The sequence below is a fragment of the Engraulis encrasicolus genome, chromosome 18 (genome assembly GCF_034702125.1).
Source record: "Engraulis encrasicolus isolate BLACKSEA-1 chromosome 18, IST_EnEncr_1.0, whole genome shotgun sequence".
NCBI lineage: Eukaryota > Metazoa > Chordata > Actinopteri > Clupeiformes > Engraulidae > Engraulis > Engraulis encrasicolus.
This window is the reverse complement of record NC_085874.1, coordinates 33930556-33955555: the sequence shown is the minus strand read 5'-3', so window position 1 is coordinate 33955555 and position 25000 is coordinate 33930556. Positions and strand designations below refer to the sequence as shown.

The 25000-nt window shown below is 45.4% G+C and overlaps 1 protein-coding gene across 1 annotated transcript in view; it reads right to left on the bottom strand.

Moving 5' to 3' along the window:
• Window positions 1-25000, bottom strand: part of myt1la (myelin transcription factor 1-like, a) — an 87074-nt gene that overhangs the window by 36771 nt on the left and 25303 nt on the right. Inside the window, exons 5-13 of the mRNA XM_063223483.1 lie at window positions 24698-25000; window positions 23541-23612; window positions 23004-23414; window positions 21856-22019; window positions 20531-20794; window positions 19997-20038; window positions 19813-19921; window positions 5845-5979; window positions 1567-1657 (exon numbers count right to left, since the gene is read on the bottom strand). The exon at window positions 24698-25000 is cut by the window's right edge and continues 176 nt beyond it. Of these exons, the coding sequence (XP_063079553.1) occupies window positions 1567-1657; window positions 5845-5979; window positions 19813-19921; window positions 19997-20038; window positions 20531-20794; window positions 21856-22019; window positions 23004-23414; window positions 23541-23612; window positions 24698-25000 (1591 nt within the window). The remainder of the gene's footprint in view (window positions 1-1566; window positions 1658-5844; window positions 5980-19812; window positions 19922-19996; window positions 20039-20530; window positions 20795-21855; window positions 22020-23003; window positions 23415-23540; window positions 23613-24697) is intronic.

The following is a 25000-nucleotide window of genomic DNA, read 5'->3' as shown; positions in this document are numbered from 1 at the left end:
TCATTGGACAATGCTTCACATTGCAGATGGACAATGACCCAAAGCTTCATCTGAAAGCCACTAGCCATTTCTACTCCCAAAAAGTGGAATATTATTCAATGGTCCAGTCAATCACCTCACCTGAGTACGGGTGAGCAAGCATTTCACTTGCTGGAGGCAAAACTGAAGGGAAATACCCTAAGAATAAGCAGGAACTGAAGACTGTTGCAATAGAGAGCTCACCATAGCATCACCAGGGATAAAACCCAGTGTCTATTGATGTCTATGGATTGCAAATTACATTGTAATTGTAACTGACTGGAAAGTATTTGCAACCAAATAATTAAAAATTGAAAGTTTGATGTATAAATACTAGACTGTCCAATTACTTTTGGTCCCTTAAAAATGGGGTGGCACTGATAGAAAATGTCATAATTCCTTCACAGTTCACTCGATTTGGACGCAAACACCCCCATATTAAAGCTGAAAGTCTGCTGTTAATGTACATCTCGTTTGTTTCATTTCAAATCCATTGGGATGGTGTACAGCACCAAAAACATGAAAATTGTGCAGATGTCCAAATATTTATGGCCCTAACTGTATACACACGTTCTCCATACCGCCACACTTACCTGTGCAGATTTGAACATTAATACACTATGAGTGACAGTATGCATAGGGTCGCCTATAAGTGGAAACTGCCATCTGTTCTATGTACACATACAGTAGGCAGTGGCAATTGCCCAGGGCTCAGGGAGAGAAGGGGGGCCCAGAATCAGGTCCCCATCGCATTGAATGTTCTCAGTGCGGGGGGGCTTTTCAGATCATTGTCCCAGGCCCCGCTAAAGGTGTCAGTGGCCTTGCTGACGCAGTGGCATACCCGTTTACATGGCTCCAGGGAGGACATACAGAACAGTGGTACCACAGGCAAGCAGCCTGCACTGCACTCACATCGCATGGCAGCGCAGCTCACTGACAAGCCGCACAGCATGGTAGCACCACCGTCTGCCGCAGAGCCACACTGCCGCACAACGTTACAGACCAGAACTGTGTGACACTCTTTAATCACAGTTTTATGTACAGTATTGTGTGTGTGTGTATGTGTGGGCGTGTGCGTGTGTTTGCATGTGTATGTGTGTGTGTGTATGTGTGTGTGTGTATGTGTGGGCGTGTGCGTGTGTTTGCATGTGTATGTGTGTGTGTGTATGAGAGGGAGAGGGAGAGGGGGGATGTCTGTATGTTGTTTGGATGTTGTTACGTGTATATCAGCTACTTGTATGTTGTTGAGGCTCAATGTGCATCAGATGCATTTCTGTATAGAAGAAGGTACCTAACGCTCACTTGGAAAAAAGGCAATAGCCTCAATGTGACTACACTAGGCCTGGTAAAATAAAGGAGGAAAAAAGAGGACAGAAAATGTTTTTTTAATCAAACAGTATGATAGAATGAAAACAATCTATAAAAGAATAAGGACTGCTTAGTTTCAAGAAAAGAAAAGAAATGGTAATCTTCTTTCAAAAGTAACAATGCCCCATTGTCTCGTATACAAAATTTGATGGCTCATTTGATGGCCGAGCTACCACTCACCTGCGATGCGAGTTCCTGTTGCTATTAACATGTCCCCGCCCCGAGCAGCCAGGCGTGGGACACTTTAGAACGTTCTCGTGCATAGCGAGAACTTAGCAGCGGGAAGGCAGGAAGAGGAAGAGGCAAGAGACAGCAGACAGGGTTAGAGGTTAAAGGTTAAAGAAGAAGGCAAGGACATAGATGTAGAACATAACACTAGAGGGAACGAGGCAATTCGAGACAGCTCCGGAAAGCGGCAAGCGCAGCCGCCATCTTGGGTAGGTAGGTACACCCGTGCTCTTCTTTCAGTCAATGCAAATGAATGGAGAACACGCCCTCCTCTGTCGAAAAAGGCTTAATGTTTGATGTAAATATGAAATGACACATTAACCAGATTTGAAATTGTCAAATTGAATTGCTAAAAATGTACTTAAATCATATGAATTGATAAAATAAACTAAAACAAAAACTGTTTAGTTTGGTAGATATTACTTTGACGCACATTTAAAGTATTGTCCTTGTATAGTGTGTCGATGGAAATTCAATATAAGCCATTTTTTGACAGAGATGAGCCCATTCTTCATTCATTTCATTGCATTGCATAATGTCTGTCAGGATTGCTGTGAAATTTTGGGGAGTGTGGCAACTCTAGTGTTATGTTCTATCTTTATGGGTAAGGACTACGAGCATGCTTCCTGGTGTGATGTCACAGTATATTACAAGTAACAATGGACCGCTCAAGAAGATAAGCATGCAACAGTAGAGGAAAGATCTACTATCCTGGTGTGATGTCAGAGTGCATCACAAGTAATGCTGCACTATTAGAGAAGATACAGTCGAGGTAAGGAATACTGGCATGCTTCGTGGCGAGATGTTACAGTGCGTTATTGTTGCAGTCGGCTTGTTGTCAATTTGGGGTTAAACTATTTCTGTGTTGCGCTTATTGGTTGTTCTGCTGGTGTTAGAAAACAAATGTGAATGGTTGGCAAAATAACTTTGCACCCCAAACTAATGTGTTGCTGGTAGTAACAAAGTGCCTAGATGACCGTCTGCAAGAATAAGTAACAGCGCACTGTTCAAGAAGATAAGCATGCAACAGTAGGTTTAGGGCAGTGGTATAGGCGCTATCTCCTTAGAAGACAGCCTGAAAGATTTGGTGTGATTGAACGTATGGTTTTAGGGTTAATTAGGGGTTAAATTAAGATGATGCAAGCAAAAGACTCCCGCATTTTATGAATGGGGTGCCAAAGTCACGTCCTTCTACTTCCAGACCATAGGTCACAACTTCCTGAAATGTCAAATGGAAGTGAATGGAACGAGTCAAGCTAAATCCTGTTCCTGTTTGACATGTGTTCTGGGTTTCACATATTACTGCGGTGAATTTTAAAGATCTTGATTGGTGACGGAAGACCTATCATTTTTGGCAGGCCTGAAAACTTATTTTAGTTTTTGAGGGAGATTGCAATGTGCACTTCAAGTATTTGATGTGAACTAACACTGAGGGCAAACAAATAACCCTACCACTACACTGCGGCTAAAGTGGTTAGACGTTAGGCATGCAACTTCTCTTGTCCAAATAATTATGTGTTTTTGCATGCACACAACTAGCAAATTGCATGACAAGTGAAGTCAACAATCACATCGTTGGTTATTATCATTAATTCTGACGTACAGTATGTGTGATCTAGGAAAGGCGAGGTGGATCGGAAAATAGGTTCGATCAGTCTATTAGATCTCAATTAAACTTTTTGACTTCTCAGCCCCATAAGCCAGCCGGAAGGAGAGGAACCTTTGGCACCCCATTCTTGGTGCAATTTCTCTTTGAGGATAAATGTCATTAGCAGGTACTAGAGTGCTAGAGGACTGAGGAGAGGCAGCCTTTAGCTCCTACGCTGCAAAGCTTTGGAACCAGCTTCCAGATGATGTAAAAAAAATGCACCCACTATTGATAGCTTTGGAACCAGCTTCCAGATGATGTTAAAAAAAATGCACCCACTATTGATAGCTTTAAATCTAGACTCAAGACGAAGCTGTTCTCAGATGGTTTCCCCTAGCAGCTCTAAACTATATTGTTTTGTGAAGCACATTGCACCTGTGTACGAAATGTGCTATACAAATAAACTTGTCTGGCCTTGCTTTACTAGTGTGCACATTGAGAAAATCAGCTCTTTCCACACAAACAAAAGAAAGAAAAAGAAGCGGATAACATGCTCTTACAACAGGTGCATGCAGAGAAAGGGGGTTGTGCAAGGTAAGAACAACGGCATGCAAGTCAACAGTATCGGCCACACATTCAGACTACAGATCTTTTAAGTCCGGAAGGGAATGGAGTATCTACCTAGTCCCAAATCACATCGCATTAAATTCACTATCTGATGAAATGTTCTGTTGGTTTGTCCCTCAGGAATCTCTTATTCTGTGCTCTCAAACTTACAACACTAGACTTGAAGAAGAGTTCTGTGGTATATTAGTTGTTTTTTTTCTTTCGGGTCAAACTTTCTTTGGTTGGTTGATCCTATAGATGGGACTAAAACTGCTGCTGTAGAGCATTTTGTTGTTAAAATTTGCTTGTGGTTTGTGTAAGGGTAAGGAAAGTGAAGAGGGTTACGGATTGGAATGGATTCAGCTAAGGCTTGCACTTCCATAAGAAGTAAATGCTAATTCTGAAAATCAGCCACGTACTAGTGTACACTGGCCGATGCTTTAGGCCTATTTTTTTCTTTCAAAAACATATCAAGTGTGACTGCAGTATGGGTGGCCATGCAGACAAGGAGACTCTTGACGTTCCAATGTACATCAGGAAATATGTGGATGTATCCTGCTGCTCATGTGTCATTATCACTCAGACCCAGTGTCGCCAATTTAGCCACTTTTGGATGTCTCTGGCGACTAAAATCCTCATCTAGGGACTTGGTGAATCTGGCGACTGTTAAAACCTTGTCTTTTTAGTGACAAAATCATTGTTTTTCAACATAATTCTAACTCTATGCCGCAGCCCAAAGCATTTCCCATGGCTAAGCAGGGCTGCACATTAGCTCTGAAAAAGTAGCTAGCACTTGAACGTATCCATGAACATAGCCAAGTGGGCATGTTTTCTAGAGATCAGCATGTCGTGCGTGACGCTGTGACGTCATATGTAACGTCATGACATCATCTAGCGACTTTTCAGCGAGCCAACAGCGACTTTCGCTGATGTTTTTTGGCAACACTGCTCAGACCACAGTCATGCTCAGTCACTCAATTCACCCACAGCCTTAACCACAAGCTGTTCACAAAACTACCAGCAGCATTCTTCTTGGTGCTAAGTTGGTAGCTAGCACTGTAGCATATAAGTCACTGTAAGCCGTGTATGGTAAAGCATTTCCACATCTACATCATCTTCCAGTGACATGTAGGCCTACTGCACAATACACAAGGTCACAACCACAGAAACAAGCTGGACACCATTATTGAGCCATACAAGAACTTAAGAGATATAGCACAGCGTGTCATCAGTCAATGGCTGTGTATCTGAATCAGTGTGTATGCCTGCATGTCTGAGTCAGTGTGTCTCAAATGTGTCTCAAATTGAGCACTTGTGTTAGTGCACTGGTGTTTAGTGCATCGTGCACACAGTGCACTGAGGTCTTCAGTGCATAGTGTTGCAGGAAATTTTGGACCACTATTGTGGTGCCCTTACTGGAATTGAGGGACAGTTCCACCTAGATGGTGACCGCAGGCAAGTGATGATAGAGGATCCTGAATGGAGTCAATTGGGCTAAGTTACATGCTAAATATATTCTACTCCAATTTCTAGTTATCACCCTCATAAACACAACTGTCCTGTTAAGAACTAAGGTTGGTATTGTAAAAGGGGAGATATTGTGAAGTTATTTGGGTGTTTTTCCTTGAGGCCAGAAGATTTCAACCTGTAGGCCTAATGGCTAGTGTTCTGCTAATGTATATGGATTTGGCCTCATAAATACAGCTCATTAGGACTAGTTTTCAGGTTAATTTTAATATTTTGGGGCAAAAAATTATACGATGAGAAAAAAAAAATTAGGCAGCTCCATTGAAACATTCAGTTTCCACTTGTCTGGGTGGTGTTGCAGCTAGTTGGATCAAGTGCCAAAAAAAATTCTGCTGAAAAACAGTGCCCAAAGTGAGACTATTTGAGACATGGTGCACCCGTGTTTGTCCGTGTGAACGTGTGTGCGTTCATGTGTGCATTTACACATCTCTCGTGTGTGCGTGCAGTTGCATGTCTGTGTGCATCCATTGTGTGTCCATGCCCATGCTGTAATGCCGAGTAGAGCTTACTCTCAGGGGGCACGCGGTCCTTGTGTGGGCACCCAGACAGGCTGCGGTGATGCGGGTAGAGGCCCGTCACGTGGCCTGTTCCATCGCAGCCGGGAGTCGGGCATTTGCTCTCCTTCTTCTCCCCTCTGGAGGAGTCTAACAGCAAACATAATAAAACAAGACAAACAATGTGTGTTAACTAAACAAACAAACAAAATAAAACAGCCAATATCGCTGTCAGCGGGCGTGGAGGAAATAAACAGACATCAGCATTAGCAGTTGGTGCACGGCACGCACAAACAAAACCCAAAAGAGGCCATTTAAACCCGACAGGTCACTCCGAACATATTCACTTGTCACACAAAATATAATCCTTCAAATATCACACACAGTTTTCTGATATTATTATTTATTTTCTGATATTATTATAACTATTTGAATCTCACAATCAAAGGCAAATATGAAAATGATGGAAATATCGTGCTGTGAATGAGTGAAATGACTGAAAAATCAGATTGTAAAGATCTTTGACCTCTGAAGGATAAAAACATTTTGACACAGAAAATACTTTTACCCTTAGATGTCTTTCATATACTGTATATGCGGTACATAGGATACCGTACTGTATATACAATATACACAGTATTTAGCATCTGGTTACATAATGTCATTATACTGTATTTGTGTAACCCAACCCCCCCAAAAAAACAATAATTTATTGTGTTTATTTTCAGAGAATTTCGTTAATAAAATAGGACATAACAGAGGAAATTCCTCTGGAGATCTTTCTCTCTCTCTCTCTCTCTCTCTCTCTCTCTCTCTCTCTCTCTCTCTCTCTCTCTCTCTCTCTCTCTCTCTTTCTGTCTCTTTCTTTCTCTCTCTCTCTCTCGTAAATGTATGTATATCTGAATGTGAGCATATGTCTTAATGAGGCAGTGTGCGTGCGTGCGTGCGTGCGTGCGTGCGTGCGTGCGTGTTGAGGGGTGGCTACAGTAGGTCTGAGGATTGGGGTGCTGGGGGGACAGGAGGACGGAAGAAATCGGCTCAACTGTCAGATCCGCGCACCACAGAAATGCAATTTCATGTTTCATTAAAAATGTGCCCCCCTGGGGAAATAACACAGAGAGCCGAGCCGGAGAGAAAGAGGCTTATCGGTATTCCCGCTGGAGCTCTGCGCGTAGGTGGCTGTCTGGGGTCTTGTGGTGGTGTGTGTGTGTGTGTGCCTGTGTGTGTGTGCCTGTGTGCGTGTGCGTGTGCGTGTGTGTGTGTAGTGTGTTTGCCACAGTGAGTCTGTACGACTGTGCCTGTGCTCACATGCGTTTCTGTGTGTGTTTGTGTGGGTTCTTGTGTGTGTGTGAGACAGTGTGATGGTGAATGTCTTATCCATCAGTCGTCAGCGTCACTCCTGCCTCATCCTGCAGGGATCCCCCAGGGAGGGAGGGAGGGAGAGAGAGAGAGAGAGAGAGAGAGAGAGAGGGAGAGAGAGAGAGAGGGGGAGAGAAAGACAGAGAGGGAGAGAGAGAGAGAGAGGGGTAGCCAGAGACCTGACAACTGGCTCCTGGAAGAACAGAGCGTCTGGAAAAGCGGCACCTCTTCCCCCACTCACTTGAGTCAAGTTTGTTCTCAAACATCAAGTTACAGTACGTACAGTATATCTGCCAATGCACCGACTGCAAGAGCAGGGAAGGGAAGGGAGAGAAGGAAGGGAGGAAGAGGAGAGGAGTGGAGTGGAGGATGGAATGGCAGAGGAAAATGGTGATAGATTTTTCATTTTATTTACGTAATATAACTATTTATATGTATTATCAAGTACATGAATGTAAACCAAACCAACAACGGGGTTCTCTAAAAATATAGAAGTGCAGGTCTTCAGAAATGGAGTTAGGGGGTTTTGCATCTGAACTCTTCAATTGCACCCAGGGCCCCAGGGCAAAACACTCAAAGGGCTCCCTAAACATCTTGTCACGGTCACAATAGGGCCCCCACCAACAATACAGGAGGGCCCAGGGCAGTGGTGTAGTCTACGTAGAACGCAGGTATACGCAGTATACCCACTTCAAAATTTCAGGGATTTCAGTATACCCACTTAAAATTGATTGAGCCATTATTTAGAATAGCACAAATATATACAGTATACCCGCATCAAAAAATGCTCAAATATACAGTATACCCACCATAAAAAGTAGACTACACCTGGCTCAGTGGCCCAGGGGCAAATGCACTGCTTGCCCCCTCCATATCTCCGACCCTGGATAGAGTGAGTCCTGCGTGGAGTGGGGGCGGAGAGGGCACCCTGTGAGTGTGGGCCCATGCAGGAAGTGGGCCATGGAGGTGAAGCGCTTTGTAAACAGCCACCTCGGTCTCGCTGAAAGTTTTTGTGATAGTGTTGTTTAGATAGGAAATGATGGGTCAACTGCAGAGTCATCTCCAAGTCAGGGGTGCTGACAGGGGGGACAAAGGGGACAGTTGCCCCGGGCCCAGGGAGATGGAGGGCCCAGAATTGAGTCCTCATTACATTGTATGCATTGGGCTGAGCGGCCCTTTCAGACGACTTTGTCCTGGGCCCGGCCAAAGCTGTCAGCTGCCCTGCTCCAAGTCCTACAGTAAAGATGGGAGACCCGACCACCCAGTGTAACACATCGACTCCTACTACTTGCCTTCGCACATGAGGTGACAAGAGATGGATATCCACAGGGTGTGATTTGTAGGGGGGATGGGGGGGGTTGTCCCCCCTTCTGGTGTTGATATCGCCAATTTTTCTACATGATTTAATCACAGTTCAATGTAATTCCATTGATATTGCTTACAATCTGGAACATTTCCCCCCTTCTGGTTTTCCAACAAATCGCACCCTGGTTATCCATACTGAAAAAAACGGTTTATGAATCATTTACGTACAGTATATGAAATATCTATTCCATGTTGGATTTACTTCTGACAGTGGCCCCTTTTGGTGTTTTCTCATTCAGAATTATTATATGAACAAAACATTATATGAAGCATACAAAGAAAGTAATTGTATCATACACATTATCTTTGAATGCCATGCACAAATTACGCTTTATTCATATTAGTTTCACCTATTAATTTTGTATGAGAAAAGGGCCCACTTTCGAGAGTAAATTTAACAAAAAGAAATGTATATCTGTGTTCATTGTCATATAAAAATCTTTTAGAATTTGTAAAGCTTGTCCAAAAGTGCTGTATGATTTTACAATATCCTTTCCATATGGGTATAAGGCTAGAACATAAAGAATCGTCTGAAGTTGCATTGGCTCAGGTTCCTAGCTCAAGCTAGGAATGAAGTATAACGTAACAGTCTGCCAACTGTGGAGAGGATTGTTAACAAGGTTTAAAACTGTCCTCGGCCTAAGAGGTTAATTTTTCAATATCGCTCGCATCTCGTCGCAAATCTGCATTTTTTTTGGAAGTGGGGGCACCTAGGCTGCAGCTATGTGCGTTATCTAGGCTCTGCCCATGAGAACGGTTGGCCCGCCAGGTAAATGCCCTTCATGCCAGGGGACCAGTCCAGCTCTGTGCGTGGCCCTATTGCTATCTCACCATTCCAAGCACAGCCATGCAGGGGCGTAGCAGCACATTTTGGGCCCTATGTACAGTCAGCTCCAATAGACCCCCTCAGCCATATGTTTTCATAAATCGGACTTTGTGTGGGCCCCCCCAGGGGGCCCTGGTGACTCAGTCACACTTTACCCTGCTGAACGACACCCCTGCGGCCATGGACAAATGAATGAGCTGCATTAGCTTTGCATCCAGAGAAACAGGTCCATACAATGTGCATCGGGAACATGTTTATTATAATATCCCGCTGATCCCTGACTATCAAACATTTATGGTTCCACGTCGTTAGCTGGCATGAAGATGTCTTCTCTGGCCTGCGTATGAGCCACCACGGGCTTATTGCTTAGCAACCATGGTGACATATTACTACCATAGAAACAATCAGGAAGCATGCTCAACACCCTCTAATACGCAACACTGGGTCCTTAACTTTGCCCAGGAATGAACCCCAGGCAAACAGTCTGCAAAATGTGTATAATAAAATGACAAAAAGCACAAGTAGTGATGGTATTATTGCAACAGTGTGGTAAAATAACACTTAAATTATTTTTAATATTTTTTTAATCTATTTTAACATGTATATAACGATTTTCACAATGTCGTTTGGTGGCGGAGTATCACGATGGTGCTGTACCCCCTCAGGTGGTGCCTGCCCCTAGGAATGCCCCGGTGTGTTTGCACGCGCATGACTTTGTGTACCTGTACTGTACGTGACTGTGCGTGTGTGTGTTTATGAGAGAGAGAGAGAGACAGAGAGAGAGAGAGAGAGAGAGAGAGAGAGAGAGAGAGAGAGAGAGAGAGAGAGAGAGAGAGAGAGAGAGAGAAAGAGAGAGAGAATATGAGAGAGAGAGAGGAGGGTGCAAGGGGACAAGAGGTTTGAGTGGGAACTCAGGAGAGGGAGGGGCGAGTAAACAACACAGCAGCATGCTGCAGCCCTGAAGGTGGACGGCAGTGCGCAGTGCACACTGGTGAGGGTTTGATTGACAATGCCCATTGTGGAAGCACAATGACGTTCCACATCATGAAGGCCAAGTGCACTGCAGGCTGCTGCACTGTATGGACTCTGTATGGCTTGATCAGTCCAGGCCAGAGCTGAATAAACAGTATGTATGTATAATGGGATGTGTGTACACTACAGTATGTGTGCATGATTATGCATGTTCATGCCCATGTTGCTGGTGTGTGTCAGATGAGGCTATGTAGTATCTGCCCTTGGTGTGTTGTGTATGTGCATGAGGGACAGCTTATGTTTGTGTGTGCGCTTGTGCGTGTGTTATTTGCGTGACAGAAAGGGTGTGTGTGTGTGTGTGTGTGTGTGTGTGTGTGTGTGTGTGTGTGTGTGTGTGTGTGTGTGTGTGTGTGTGTGTGTGTGTGTGTGTGTGTGTGTGTGTGTGTGTGTGTGTGTGTGTGTGTGTGTGTGATTGCAGTGCGGTATTTGTGTGTGCGTACGTACGAGTGATTGGGTTTGTGATTATTTGTGTATGTGTGTCCATCTGTGTGTGTGTGTGTGTGTGTGCGCGCATGCACGTGCGCGTGCGTGTGTGGGAGAGAGAACAAGAGAGAGAGAAGGGGAGAGAGCGGGCCATGGTGCGTGGAGAGGTGTGTGTGTGTGAGAGAGAGAGAGAGAGAGAGAGAGGCAGGTTGCGTGGAGAGGAGAGGAGAGGTGTGTGAGTGAGGCAGTGAGGGAGAGAGTAAATAGGCCATGGGACAGCATCCTGCAGATGAGATCTGCGGCACTAACGGCCCGTGCAAATGGCCATTACTCATGGCTGACAGGCCGGCCAGCCAGAGAGGGAGAGGGCTCTCCTGCTCTCCTGCTCTCTCCCAGTCCTGCCCCTCCCTGCCCCAGTCATAGCCCAGCCCACGCCAGCTAGCCTACCCAGTCCTCTCCTGCTGTCCCAACCCATGGCCACGCCAGCCATCCAGCCTTTTTCACAGTAAAAATGCACTGTTAATTCAACACCCAGAGAGTACTTTGGAACCAAATATACTCTAGATGACGGTGAATTGACTCTCTAAGTGTTGAATCAACAGTAACACTACAATTCTTTACTGTGTTCGCTCTCTTGTCCCAGCCTCAATCACAACCACCTACAGTATAGCCAAAGACCCAGCCAGCCAGCATCTTCCGGCCCTCTCCCCCAGCCCCAGCCCTCTCCTCCAGCCCTCAGCCCAAGCCCCATCCTCCAGCCCATGCCCCATCCTCCAGCCCCATCCTCCAGCCCCAGCCCCAGCCTCAGCCCCAGCCCCAGCCCCAGCCCCAGCCCCAGCCCCAGCCCCATCCTCCAGCCCCATCCTCCATCCCCATCCTCAGCCCCAGCCCCAGCTCCAGCACTAGCTCCAGCCCCAGCCCCAGCCCCAGCTCCAGCACCATCCTCCCGTACCAGCCCCAGCCCTCTATCTAGTCCAGCCCCAGCCCCAGCCCCAGCCCCAGCCCCAGCCCCAGCCCCAGCCACAGCCACAGCCCCAGCCCCAGCCCTCTCCTCCAGCCCCAGCCCCAGCCCCAGCCCCAGCCCTATCCTCCAGCCCCAGCCCTCTATCTAGTCCAGCACATCATGGGTGAGCGGTTAGGGCGTCAGACTTGCATCCCAGAGGTTGCCGGTTCGACTCCCGACCCGCCAGGTTGGTGGGGGGAGTAATCAACCAGTGCTCTCCCCCATCCTCCTCCATGACTGAGGTACCCTGAGCATGGTACCGTCCCACCGCACTGCTCCCCATGGGGCGCCACTGAGGGCTGCCCCCCTTGCACGGGTGAGGCATAAATGCAATTTCGTTGTGTGCAGTGTTCACTTGTGTGCTGTGGAGTGCTGTGTCACAATGACAATGGGAGTTGGAGTTTCCCAATGGGCTTTCACTTTCACTTCACCAGCCCTATCCTCCCGCCCCAGCCCCAGCACCAGCCCCAGCCCCAGCCCTGTCTTCCAGCGCCAGCCATAGACTACGCTCGCCAGACAGAGCTGGTCAGGGTGACCTGATGCTGTAGATGCCCTACTGTACTGCCCTACAAAACTACAGTAGTACATCTTTTGTCAAAATTGAGTTTAGACTGAAAATGGTCCTCTTTACATTCCCTTTATCATGTCACAAAGCCTTGTGTTCCAATTGTGTCCCATTTCAGAGATATTGCTGTTACAATAAACACAATATCCAACATAATATTGTAAGAAGCAGTGGCGAGCACAGACATTTTGAGGGGCAGGTGCTCGAGGGGGGCTGGGGGGGGGGCATGGCGACTGTGGCAGAGGTAGGACCATTGGTATGGAAATGGCACAACAGCGCCATTGCTCTGTGGCCGTACTCTGAAGTACTCTGACGCTCAGGAAGCAATGTATACCCGAGTACAGCACCATGATTTACCGGTAGATATCGTAAACAATCTGAAAGAGAGTTGATACAGTGCACTAGCCCAGGGAAGCCGACAGGGGGTGGGGGGTTGATATCGGGACAAAAGGGTCAGTTGTCCTGTGCCCAGGAAGAGAGGGGGCTGCAAATTGGGTTCTCGCATTAGTTGGGGGGTGTTCAGATGATTTTGTCCTGGGCCCAGGCCAAAACGGTCAGCGGTCCTGCTCCAGCCATGCCACCACATCAGTACCCCTTTGAATACTGGCTTCAGGCCTCAGAGGCTCCAATCCAAACCCATACTGTACCAAGTACCATTCCCATATCCAGCCATTCTCTAAATCTCTTAGTACCGTGTGGTGCCACAGTTAATGAAGTCAAGGGCACAGGGGAAGGGACCAGGTGATTTATTGCATCGCTGAAACGGGTATGGTGACGCCTGAAGCTGAATTATCCACCACTGGCCCACTTTTAACAGGCAGAGCTGCTGCTGTTGTTGTTACTGTCTGCTGCTGCTGACGGTGCCACATCCTGACTTTGGTCTAGTCTAGGCAGCCCCATTGTTACTGTACTGCCAGTCTGTGTGCAATTATATCTGCCTGTATCTAACCGACAGTCTAACCGGCTGACTAGCTGGCTCATGCTTAAGGGGGAAATAATTGTGTTTGAGACAGTTTGTCTTTCTGTTCATGTTGGAAGTAGTTGTATTTTCTTTCTTTACAAAAGTTAGTTTAAAGTCTTCCAGTCAAGTTGTCTTATTTTTTTCATTTTTTTGGTGTGTTAATGGCGATAATGGCTTTTTTCTATTTCTCTGTCAATGTTGCTGCTGGTGTCTCACTTTGCTTTGTACTTGTCTGTCTATTTGGATTTCTCCTTCAGAGACAATACTACTGCATTATACTATGTGTGTGGTTATATAATTTACGCCTAATGCAGCGACAAAACCGTCCTCAGTAATTCACATGAATCATACACTAATCAATGCGATTTAATTAACATTTTTTGCGAACCATCATTGCATGCAAATGCAGACTAATTGGTGAACATGTAATGATGGTTAGGGCAGCTATCCATTCACACAGGTGATAATTGCATTGTGTTGCTCTGCATTCATTGGGGCAGAACCGTTTTGTTCCTCAGACTCACTAATTACACGTTGGGTAATCTTCTTCACCAGCAGCACGTATAGCCTACCGCTAATAAATTGAAAGTCGCTACAAGAGAGCTTTTCTTTACTCCATACCAGCAGCATAACCATAGTCAATATGGTGGGCTCTCCGCAACAGCCCGTAATGACACACATGAAATTGCGTGGACAGAAGCTAATGAATTTCCGAAACATTTCCCAGGGGTACAAACAGCAGACAGCAATGGTTATTACAGTGACACAAGGACTGGACCGGTTTTATTTTATTCATTTTTCTTCCTTCTTCTTCTTCCTCTTCTGCTATGCATCTGTTACTCTTCATCTCATGTATGAAGAGCACCATTATAATTGCAACAAAGCCGGGGATCCATCACATCTGTGCAATGAACAGAATCCTCTCTAGTCTGTACAGTGTTGTAATTAGTGGAGTGGCACTTCATTTTCACTTCGATCATGGCACCACCACAGGACCTTAATTATGGGCAGCTGTTTTTATTATTATTTTTTTTTATTTACATGTTCTATATTATGCGCTAATAATACTGACAAAGTACACAGATGGTGGTGCATTGTGAGCAAGAGAAACACATACAGGAAGACGGGAGATGTTGTCGTGAGAGAACAGTATACTCTCTAGGCATGCTGGGCACTGGGCACAGGGGAAAATTTTATCGCCCACACATACCCACATTCCCCTTATTGTGGGTAATAGCAGTAGTTTTCCTCATACTTCAGCTTTTTATATACTGTAAATAATATCTACAAGATTATCAACATAATGCTGAGTAACTTACAGTGCCCTCCATAATTATTGGCACCCCTGGTTGAGATGTGTTTATTAGCTTCCAATTATTATTTTTTTTCTAAATAATATGGGACCTTAATGGAAAGAAAGAGAAAAATCCAACCTTCAATACAAGTGCATTTATTCAGTGGGGAAAAAATCCCACATAAAGAAATAATTATTTGACATCAAATAATGTGTGTCACAATTATTAGCACCCCTGGTGTTAATATTTTGTACAACCCCCTTTTGCCAACAAAACAGCACCTAATCTTCTCCTATAATGTTTCACAAGATGGGAAAAGACAGAAAGAGGGATCTTCAGCCATTCCTCTTTGCAGAATCTCTCTAAATCATCCAGAGACCTGGGTCCTCTCCTCTGTACTCTCCTCTTCAGCTCACCCCACAGGTTCTCAATGGGGTTGAGGTCAGGGGACTGAGATGGCCATGGGAGGAGCTTGATTTTGTGTCTGGTGAACCATTTCTGTGTAGATTTGGCCATATGTTTAGGGTCATTGTCTTGCTGAAAGACCCAGTGACGACCCAGCTTCAGCTTTCGGGCAGAGGGCAACAGATTTTGATTTAAAATGTCCTGGTATTTCAAAGCATTCATGATGCCATGCACCCTAACAAGGTTCCCAGGGCCTTTGGAAGCGAAACAGCCCCACAGCATCACTGACCCACCCCCATACTTCACAGTGGGTATGAGGTGCTTTTCAGCATGCGCATCTTTCGTGGTACGCCAGACCCACTTAGAGTGTTTGTTGCCAAAAAGCTCAATCTTGGTCTCATCTGACCAAAGCACACGGTCCCAGTTGAAGCCCCAATACCGCTTGGCGAACTCCAGACGCTTGCGTTTATGATTGTGAGTGAGGAAAGGTTTTCTCCGTGCATGCCTCCCAAACAGCTTGTTGGCGTGTAGACAGCGCCTGATGGTTGATTTGGAGACTTTGTGACCCCAGGATGCTACCATTTGTTGTAATTCTGTAACAGTGAGCTTTGGAGATCTTTTGATTTCTCTAACCATCCTCCTCACTGTGCGTGGTGGCAAAATAAACTTGGGTCCTCGTCCAGGCTTGTTTACCACTGTTCCAGTTGTTTTGAACTTCTTAATTATTCCTCTCACAGTGGATATGGGCAGCTGCAATTGAGTGGCAATCTTCTTGTAGCCTCTGCCTGACCTGTGAAGGTCGACGCACATCTGCCTCACTTGTATGCTGTGTTCCTTTGTCTTTCCCATGTTTAAGAGTGGATAAGAGAAATGGCCTCGGTGTCACGTCATATTTATACCCCAGGGAAACAGGAAGTGATGAATTACTAATTAAATGTTCCTACATACTCTGGTAAACTTTGTAAACTACTGTAGAAATGACAGAAATGCTTCAATTATATTTATTTCCTGGGAATTGTTAAGGGTGCCAATAATTGTGGAACAGGTGATTTAATGAAAAATAGTTATTTTTTAGTCAGGGATTTTTTTATCTTCTTACAATTCATTTGAGTTGAAGGCTACATTTTACTACAATTTTCAGTGTGACAGTATTCTTCTGCAATAAACACTGAATTTATTGTGAGGCTTTTAACACATCTCAACCAGGGGTGCCAATAATTATGGAGGGCACTTATAACTTTGAGGATCACATAGCCTACAGTACACAGTGTGTGATTAGAATTTTAGAAAAAGTTTGGATATGATGTCAAGATGTCAGTATGATGTATGTAGAATGTTCGCTTAAAATTCTAGAAGAAATGGGGAAATCCTTACCCTGCAAAGAGTTAAACAATATAACCCAATTGAAATGATAAATCAATGTCAGTGGCTCATCAAATTGTACTAATGATGAAAGGCACTTCTGAATTAATTCCCGTTAACACCCTCCATGAGAAAATACGGCGCAAAGTAACGTGAACGCACAAAAGTGAGTGTTGGGAGTAAAAACAAGTGGAAGTGGTAGAAATGGGACTAAGCATAAAGGTCTCCAACCGAGAGCTGCAACCTTTCAATCACAGAACCCACTGCATCTCCTAACTGCTGTTGTAGGCCCCCTTGCTCCTGACTCCTTCCCAATATTAATAAAATATAAAAGTAGGGTAATCTTGTTAGTGTGCTCAGGGGCCCCTCCTGTCAATGTTGGTTTCATTTGCAGGTATATTACTTTTCCTGAACAAGGCCCTCAGCACACCCTTATTAATAAAATATGAGCGTATAAATATAAAAATGTAATCACAATAGCATCTTGTTTCAGTTCTCAGAAGGACAGGAGTAGGCTCTTTCATATGCCCACCCTTAAAAAACACAGTAAAAATATAAAATATAGAATATAGAACAGAAGGATCTCTTGCCAATGCTGGTTACATTTTCGCAAATTCTACCTTTGCTCTGGGCCCTCTTGGTGTTAAATTATTAGTGACACTTACATGCAAAAGTGCATAGGCCTATAACAACAAAATAGTACATAGACCTACAAGTGAAAATGTGTCATTATGAAAATAAACTTCGACTTTTTTTCGCACACCTCAGCTGGCAGGTGCGTCGGAGATGGCACAATGGGTCACTCAGCAACAACTTAAAGAAACTCCCGCACACTGACCATTTCGCTGTTCTTTCTTTAATAAACGACGTTTCGGTACTAGACCTTCATCAGGCAATCTGCCTTGTGCCTTGTACCGCAATCTGTCTAGTACCGAAACCAACAGCAGAGGTCCGGATGAAACAGCTTTCGGTCAAACACCAGCGCGAGAGAGAGAGGGCGAGAAAGCGTGAGCCCTTTGATAAAGTTGGTTGAACGGAGACAAGTCCGCCTCGCCTTTGGATTTGATGGGATTAAACAGATAGATAGAACATGAGCAGAGATAGACAGGCTATTTACTTCTTGAATGAGTATTACATTTATTTATTTTATTCAAAAATAGGCTAAATGTAAGATTAGGCTGGCCTTCTCATTTTCCGTTTCAGCACTAATCTGAGGACAGCGACAGTTGCGACACGAGCTGCACTTCTCAACAGTTTGTTTTTCCATTCGCTTTATATTCGCTGTTAGTAGTAGCTATAGTTTGCGCAATGAGACCCAGTGAGGAAAATGCATGATTGTTATGTTTTTCAACAGTCTACATTAACAACATCAATCTGTCTCGGATATCAGCCTACATGTGTCCTAAAACCAGCCACGACTGCTGGCAGCGAGCACTGAGCAGCCAGAACACAAGATTCCTTCGAATTCGGTGACGCGTTAACCTGGCAACGATTACTTAGGTTCCCGCAGTGCATTCTGGTTAACTGAGTACGTTAAAATAGCGTTGGCAATCGCGGTTCAGCACATAATTGTATTAAATTAAACTAAATAATGCAAATTACTTTATTTTTCTCATGTAAAATGCAAAATGAGGATAATTTACATGTGATAACAGCACACATTGTCCAGAGGTGAATTCCGCTTTAACCCATTGACGCCTAAGGCACCTGTAAAAAAGGGTGCTGAATGCCTGAGCCCTTTTTAAGAAAAATCCTATAAACCTATAAAAACCTAAATATCTCAGCTTCTGAAGCACATAAAAATATGCCCCAAGTTGCATTTTAACGCTAAGACACCCATCTTTCATTAGAATGTGTTCATTCATCTCAAACAAACAGAGATTTTTAATGAAGTTGTCTCAAATCTCATGAGCCTGAATGTTGCGTAATGCAGCTCCAGGCGCCAGGGCCAATGTTGCACAACGCAACATCAGGCATCAATGGGTTAAAGAAAGAACAGCGAAATGGTCAGTGTGCGGGAGTTTCTTTAAGTCATTATGAAAAAAAAAATGATGAATGACCTCCCTTCAATGCTGGAGCAATGTTGGAGACTTGGCCTTGAGATCAGAGAGGGCAATGAGTGGCTATTGGCTCAAGTCAGGGCCGCCGATAGCTTTGCCAGGACCAACAGAGAGAGTAGAGAGAGAGAGGTTCCATTGGCCCATTGTTTCCGGGTTCTATTATTGCAAGGGGGAGGGGAAATCCCCCTTTAGGCAGACCTAGGCAGACCTAAGGACTGTTCTATTCAATGCTAGGAGTATTATGACACGCCCCTTTAGGCAGACCGGAACCTGGTCACGTTAGGTGCCCATAGCAACCTATTATGTTGGCATATCTCTATATACTTAAAGAATCTCTGGTACCAAGGAGTCAGGAGGACCAAGCCATCTGAAAGTTCCTCCTCACCGCAATGTAATTGGGACCTGATTCTGGGTCCCCCATCTCCTCCTGGGTCCGTTGTTCCCCACTGTAAGCTTCCCTGGCTGAAGTGCCCATGAGCAGGACACCTAACCCCAAATTGCTCCATGGACTGTAACACCACCTTAATGACTGTACTTAGTGTCAGGGAATTGTTAAAAGGTGTTGTCCGCAATGTCATAACATAACGTAAATGCCCGGATGAGTGCCATCTTGAGGATAGAGGCTAGAGCTGAAGCTATTTTAGGTCATTGTGGTAGATAAACAAGAATGTAAAACACAATATTATTTACGTCAATGGAAATACATGTACAGTGCTGCTCAAAAGTAAGAAAACAGCTGCTCAAAAGTAAGTGAAAGCCCATTGGGAAACTCCAACTCCCATTGTCATTGTGACACAGCACTCCACAGCACACAAGTGAACACTGCACACAACGAAATTGCATTTATGCCTCACCCGTGCAAGGGGGCAGCCCTCAGTGGCGCCCCATGGGGAGCAGTGCGGTGGGACGGTACCATGCTCAGGGTACCTCAGTCATGGAGGAGGATGGGGGAGAGCACTGGTTGATTACTCCCCCCACCAACCTGGCGGGTCGGGAGTCGAACCGGCAACCTCTGGGATGCAAGTCTGACGCCCTAACCGCTCACCCATGACTGCCCTAAGAAACCAGTAAGGGAGAAATACTTTTTAAGCAGCACTGTATGTAATAAAATGAGCCTTATTGCTTTTGCTAAGCCGTCCCGCCGACAGGGGGAAAAAATGGGTATGTTGTCCCAGGCCCAAGGAGATAGGGGGCCCAGGATTGGGTCCTCATTACCTAGTATGTCTTGGGTAGGGGGCCCTTTCACGTGACTTTGTCCTGGGCCCAGCGAAAGCTGTCAGCGGCCTTGTTGCCAAGCACATAATGAAATCAGCAGATGTGTTATTACCTTTGCTGTAGTAGGCCCTCTTGGCGCCCTCATGGTGTAGCCGTGCCCTCCGCTCCTCAGCGCCGCTGCTCTGCCTGGGGCTGTGCTCCCCATGCCCATGCCCGTGCCCGTGCCCACGCGGGTGGTGGTGGTGGTGGTTGTGGTGGTGGTGGTGGTGGTGGTGGTGATTGTCCTTGCGACCCATGTGGCCCTGCTGCTGCTCCGAGGCCGCTCGGTCCCTCATCACCTTAATGATAATATAAATAATAATAATGATGATAACAACAACAACAAAAACCACGACAACAATAATAATAATACATTTTATTCGTAGCACCTTTCTAGATACCCAAGGACACTGTACAGTCCAGATGTTAAAATCGTAGCATGTTAAAACAGTAGTAACAGTAGAAAGAAACAATGGTCAGCAATGCACGTTAAAAGGCATAGAAGCAAATAAAAGTCAGTAATACATGTTAAAAGGCATAGCAGCACGACATAGAAATAACATCAAAGCAAAGTGTTTAAATATAAAGCTTAATAAAATAGGGGGAAGTGTGGTACAGGGAGCTGAGCCAGCCCACATATGGGCTTGCATGCTCATGGGCACGCAGGTTCGAATCCAGCCTTGCTAATTTCCCAAACCCCATCTGTCTACCCCACCTCCTATCGCTCTTTACTCTCTCTGTCAGAAACAAAGGGCCCAAAAGTTAGAAAAGAAAAAGAAATAAATAAGCACCTTGGCCCGCTCGGACTCAAGGGCGATGGCCTTCTCCAGCAGCGTCAGGTTGCCCTTGGTGACGTCGTAGGCCTCGTCCGAGCGCTCCGAGGTGACCGAGGTGGTGTCCTCGTCCGGCGGCGGCGGAGGGTGGGCCGGAGGTGGGCCGTAACCGTGTGGCACAGGACTCAGCTGTTCCTCCAGCTTCAGCAGGTTGACCATGTCAGAGTAGCTGCGCTCCAGAGGAGGGGGATGCTGCTGCTGATGATGATGCTGCTGCTGCTGTGGAGAATAGTAGCATAATTAACAATAACAAGGTGAATAGACCGGCTGCGACGAGATTCAAGCGATAGATAATCGCTTCTGTGCAGCAAGAGCGATAGGAGGGATTAAAGCTACTATAGCATGCATAGAGGCTCCAGTAGCCTTTATGTAGTATGTTCGTTAAAAGCAGAATGCAAGCATTCCAACATTCCCATTGGTTGTGGTGGCTGTCGCCAAACCGCATCATAGCTAATTTGCATAATATTCCCAGGAGTTCAACTACAAACTGTTGCTCTCATCGCACGAATCGCCTCTACGGGTAGTTGCCCGAATCGCTTTTGTTGCGCGACTCAATACAAAGTCAATTACTTCCGTCACTCGCCTCGCTCAGGTCACGGCCGGTGTATTTGTGCGGTAAGAAAAATGACAATAACAACAAGAAGCGACTTTGAGTATCATGAAAAGCGCTATATAAAACTCATGTATTATTACTATTATTATTATTATTATTATTATTATTAAGAACAACAACTCCCTTTTAGTTTTGCTCACTGGAATCTACAGTAGGAATGTGGGCAGCCATGGCCTAATGGTGAAGTAGGTTTAGGCTTTAGATCGGGGGTTGTGGGTTCGAATCCCACTCTTCCACTCCCTATATCACTCCATGGCTGAAGTGCCGTTAAGCACGGTACCCACACTGCTTCAGGGACTGTAACCAATACCCTGTAAACTAAAAATAACTGTAAGTTGCTTTGGATGAAAACATCATCTAAGTCTAATGTAATGTAATGTAATGTATAGGAATAAAAACCCATACCGGATGCTGTGGCTGCTGCTCCACTAACATAGGGTTAGATGATCTTAGCTACTAGCTCAAAGATCAAAAATCTTGTTGGGCCCACAGCACACGTGTGAGGAAAAACGTCCTTTTAGTTTTGCTCATACCCACAGTAGGAATACAAATCCATACATACCTGGTGCTGGGGTTGCTGCTCCTCCAACATGCCTGCCCCGTAGGCGTGCATGTGCGGGGGGAGACCCTGGGCCTCTGCTCCCCCCGACTGCAGGTGGTGCTGGAGGTGGTGGTGGTGGTGGTGGTGGTGCGGATGCGGGTGCTGATGCTGCTGCTGGGGCAGGGAGGCGTGGTCGGGGATGGGCAGCTGGGACTCGTTCAGCTTGCAGGCCAGGTCGTAGCACTGGTTACGCAGGCACTCCAGGCTGCTCAGGCACTGCTCCTCCTCTTCCCCTACACAGTAAATAATTTGGTGTCAATGTTTTACAGAGTACCTTGCATGTCTCTAGATGGGTCAAAGACGTCTTTGTCATTCAGTGTAATGGATGCCTTCTGCTGACTGTAACTGTAAAAAACATGACTCTTTTTATTTATTTATTGTTACAGGGAATTAATGAAAGCCTCGGCTGTCATCTATTCACTTGAAACAATTTAAAAATGTTTTTTTGCAGTTAGTCGGCGGAAGGTGTCTGTAAAACTGAATGACAAAGACGTCTTTGACCCACCTTGCATATCTCCATATAGATTATTTGCAACATTGTGGAGAGCAGGGATGGACAACTTGGATTCAGAAGTTACAATACAGTGACACATGTTACAAATGAGCTGGTTTTATCTTTTCAAATGTCTTGTGTACTTTCAACTCTACAATGAGCAGGCATGTGTGGATCTTTTCCATCATTCTCCACCATTTTGAATTTCCAGAAATATAACATTTTAGCTGCAAAACTTACTGTGCTTCGGTCATATTAGTAAATATTAATTCATTATTTGGTAAATATTCACAAAAAAATAAAATTTGGCAATAGGCAGCACAGTTTCAATGTGCAGCATAGTTGCAATACCTACTCTGGCCACCATCCTACACAGTAGACCTTTAACCTACAACTGAAAATGTTACACTGACCAAAGAATAAAATGAACACTTTCTCAGTCAACCCATTTTACTGTAGCCGAAGCCCTTTTTGGGAAAGGGTGCCCTCTGCCTATTAAATCTTAAATATCTCAGCCTCCGAAACACATAAACATGAAATAAGTTGCATTGTGCATTAGAATGTGTTGTTCATCAGCTCTAACATGCCCACACTTTTTATTTTTCATTTTTTATGAAAAAAACTCAAATCTCAAGAGCCTTAATTAATACAGTGTACAGTATATGTCACTCCAGGCTAAAATGGGTTAAATGAACACTGGTATGTTTTCTGTGTACAGGCCCACCTCCAACACCTCCTGCTGTCACTCCACCATCACCACCACCACCACCTCCTCCTCCGTCTCCCGCCGTGGCCGCGTGCGGGTATCCCTCCTCGGGCAGCACAGCGCCGTGCCCCTGGGCCAGCAGCTTCAGGGAGTCCACCGTCTCGCGCACCACATCGCTGTCCAGGTCCACGCTGAGGGCCCCGTTTTTGTGGCCCCTGCCCCCCTCGTCATCGTCGTCGTCGTCATCATCGTCGTCTTCGTCATCGTCACGGTCGTCGTCGTCGTCTTCCTCCTCGGCGCTGTTGGAGGAGTTGCTGTTCATCTCGGACTCGGTCATGGCCTGGTAGGCCGCGTCCTCTGCGATCTTGCCCAGGTTCAGCAGGGACTTGGCCACCAGCTCGTCGTAGTTCTCGTACTCCTCGGGATTGGGTGGGTGGTTACCGCCTCCTCCTCCTCCTCCTCTGCCTACGCCTACGCCACCGCTGGCGGCTACTCCGCTACCACTGTTGGTGTTGTGGTGGTGGTGGTGGTTGTTGTTGTTGTTGTTGCTGCTGCTGCTGTTGTTATTGGTGTCCACATCCTTTTCTGCATGGGATATTGATTGTCCTCCATTTGTGTAACAGTTCTCTGTTGACAGAATCGGGAGAAGGGGAGGGAGGTAGATAGAGAGTTAAAATAGACTTCGAGGAGGAGCAAGAGATAGTGGAAGTGAGGGGAGAGAGAGAGTGAGAGAGGGGGAGAGAGAGAGAGAGAGAGAGAGAGAGAGAGAGAGAGAGAGAGAGAGAGAGAGAGTTTTTTGTGTGAGAGTAAAAGAAAAAGGGACACAGAGACAAAGACAAGGGAAGAGGTGGTCAGGAAAGAGACAGAGAGAAGAGAGAAGCCTCTGAAAAAAAAAGTTAATATAGTTACGTTTTTGAGATGCAAAATCTTAAAAGCCTAGAGGTCAAATCCTATCCCGATTCATTCCTATCCAAAATTCCTATTCATTCCAGGATACTGAGGTTTTTTTAAACTACATTTGTCTCACAAGAGAAGCTTTTTTTAACATTATTTTCTTCACAGCTACTACACATATTTTTAGGGGGGAAATAATATATTTCATAACATTGCAGAGTAGATTATTTTACTCTGAAACACAATGGAAGGGGGCTAGAGAATCATACACCCTAATATTGTCTGGTACCTTGTATTACCTCAATAAAACTCGCACTAAGGAGAGAATGTGGAGCCTGAAGAAAAATTGAGTGCATTCATAGTTCACCAATTCTGAAATTAAAGTGTTGATTTTCTTTTACTCGAAACAATAAATAAGTGTGGCGGGGTTAGTAAAAGATGGTATTTAATAGTCTAGAGGCTAAAGTCTGTTCCGCTAGGTTTATTTGTCCTAATATACTCCATTTAGAAGTGATTTTTATAAGACTGCTTAAGGAGTTTTGCACAATAGACCCTTTTCCCTAATGCACGAAAACTCTTGTCCAGTAGATTTTATTTATACTGATTAAAAATTATCGTCTTGGTTTTGTTAAAATGCAGTTGGCGGTGTCTCAATGGGCTAGTACGCCATCCCATCATGCTTAAGAATCGGGTTCGAGTCCAGGCTGGGGTCGTTTCCCGTCCCCATTCTTGTTCTGTTTCTCTCACTATCCTAGCTGTAATAAAAAAGTATGTATAAAATTCCAAAAATATATTTAAAACAATGCAGTTGACCTCACCTTGCATGTGGCTCTGCACAGCATAATCATCGTCATCTTCATGCTCATCATCCTCTTCCTCATTCTCATCCTCTTCCTCTTCGCTGTTGTCATCTTCCTCCTGCTCATCCTCCTCATCCTCCATGTGCTCCACCTCCTCTTCTCCTTCCTCCACCTCCCCCTCCAGCTCCCCCTCCACCTCTCCGTCCTCATACTCTCCGTCTTCGTCGACCTCCTCCTCTCCCTCCTCCTCCTCCATGCCCACCACCTCCTCCTCTTCCTCTGAGAACTCCTCTTCGTCGTCGGCCTCCCCTTCCTCCCTCT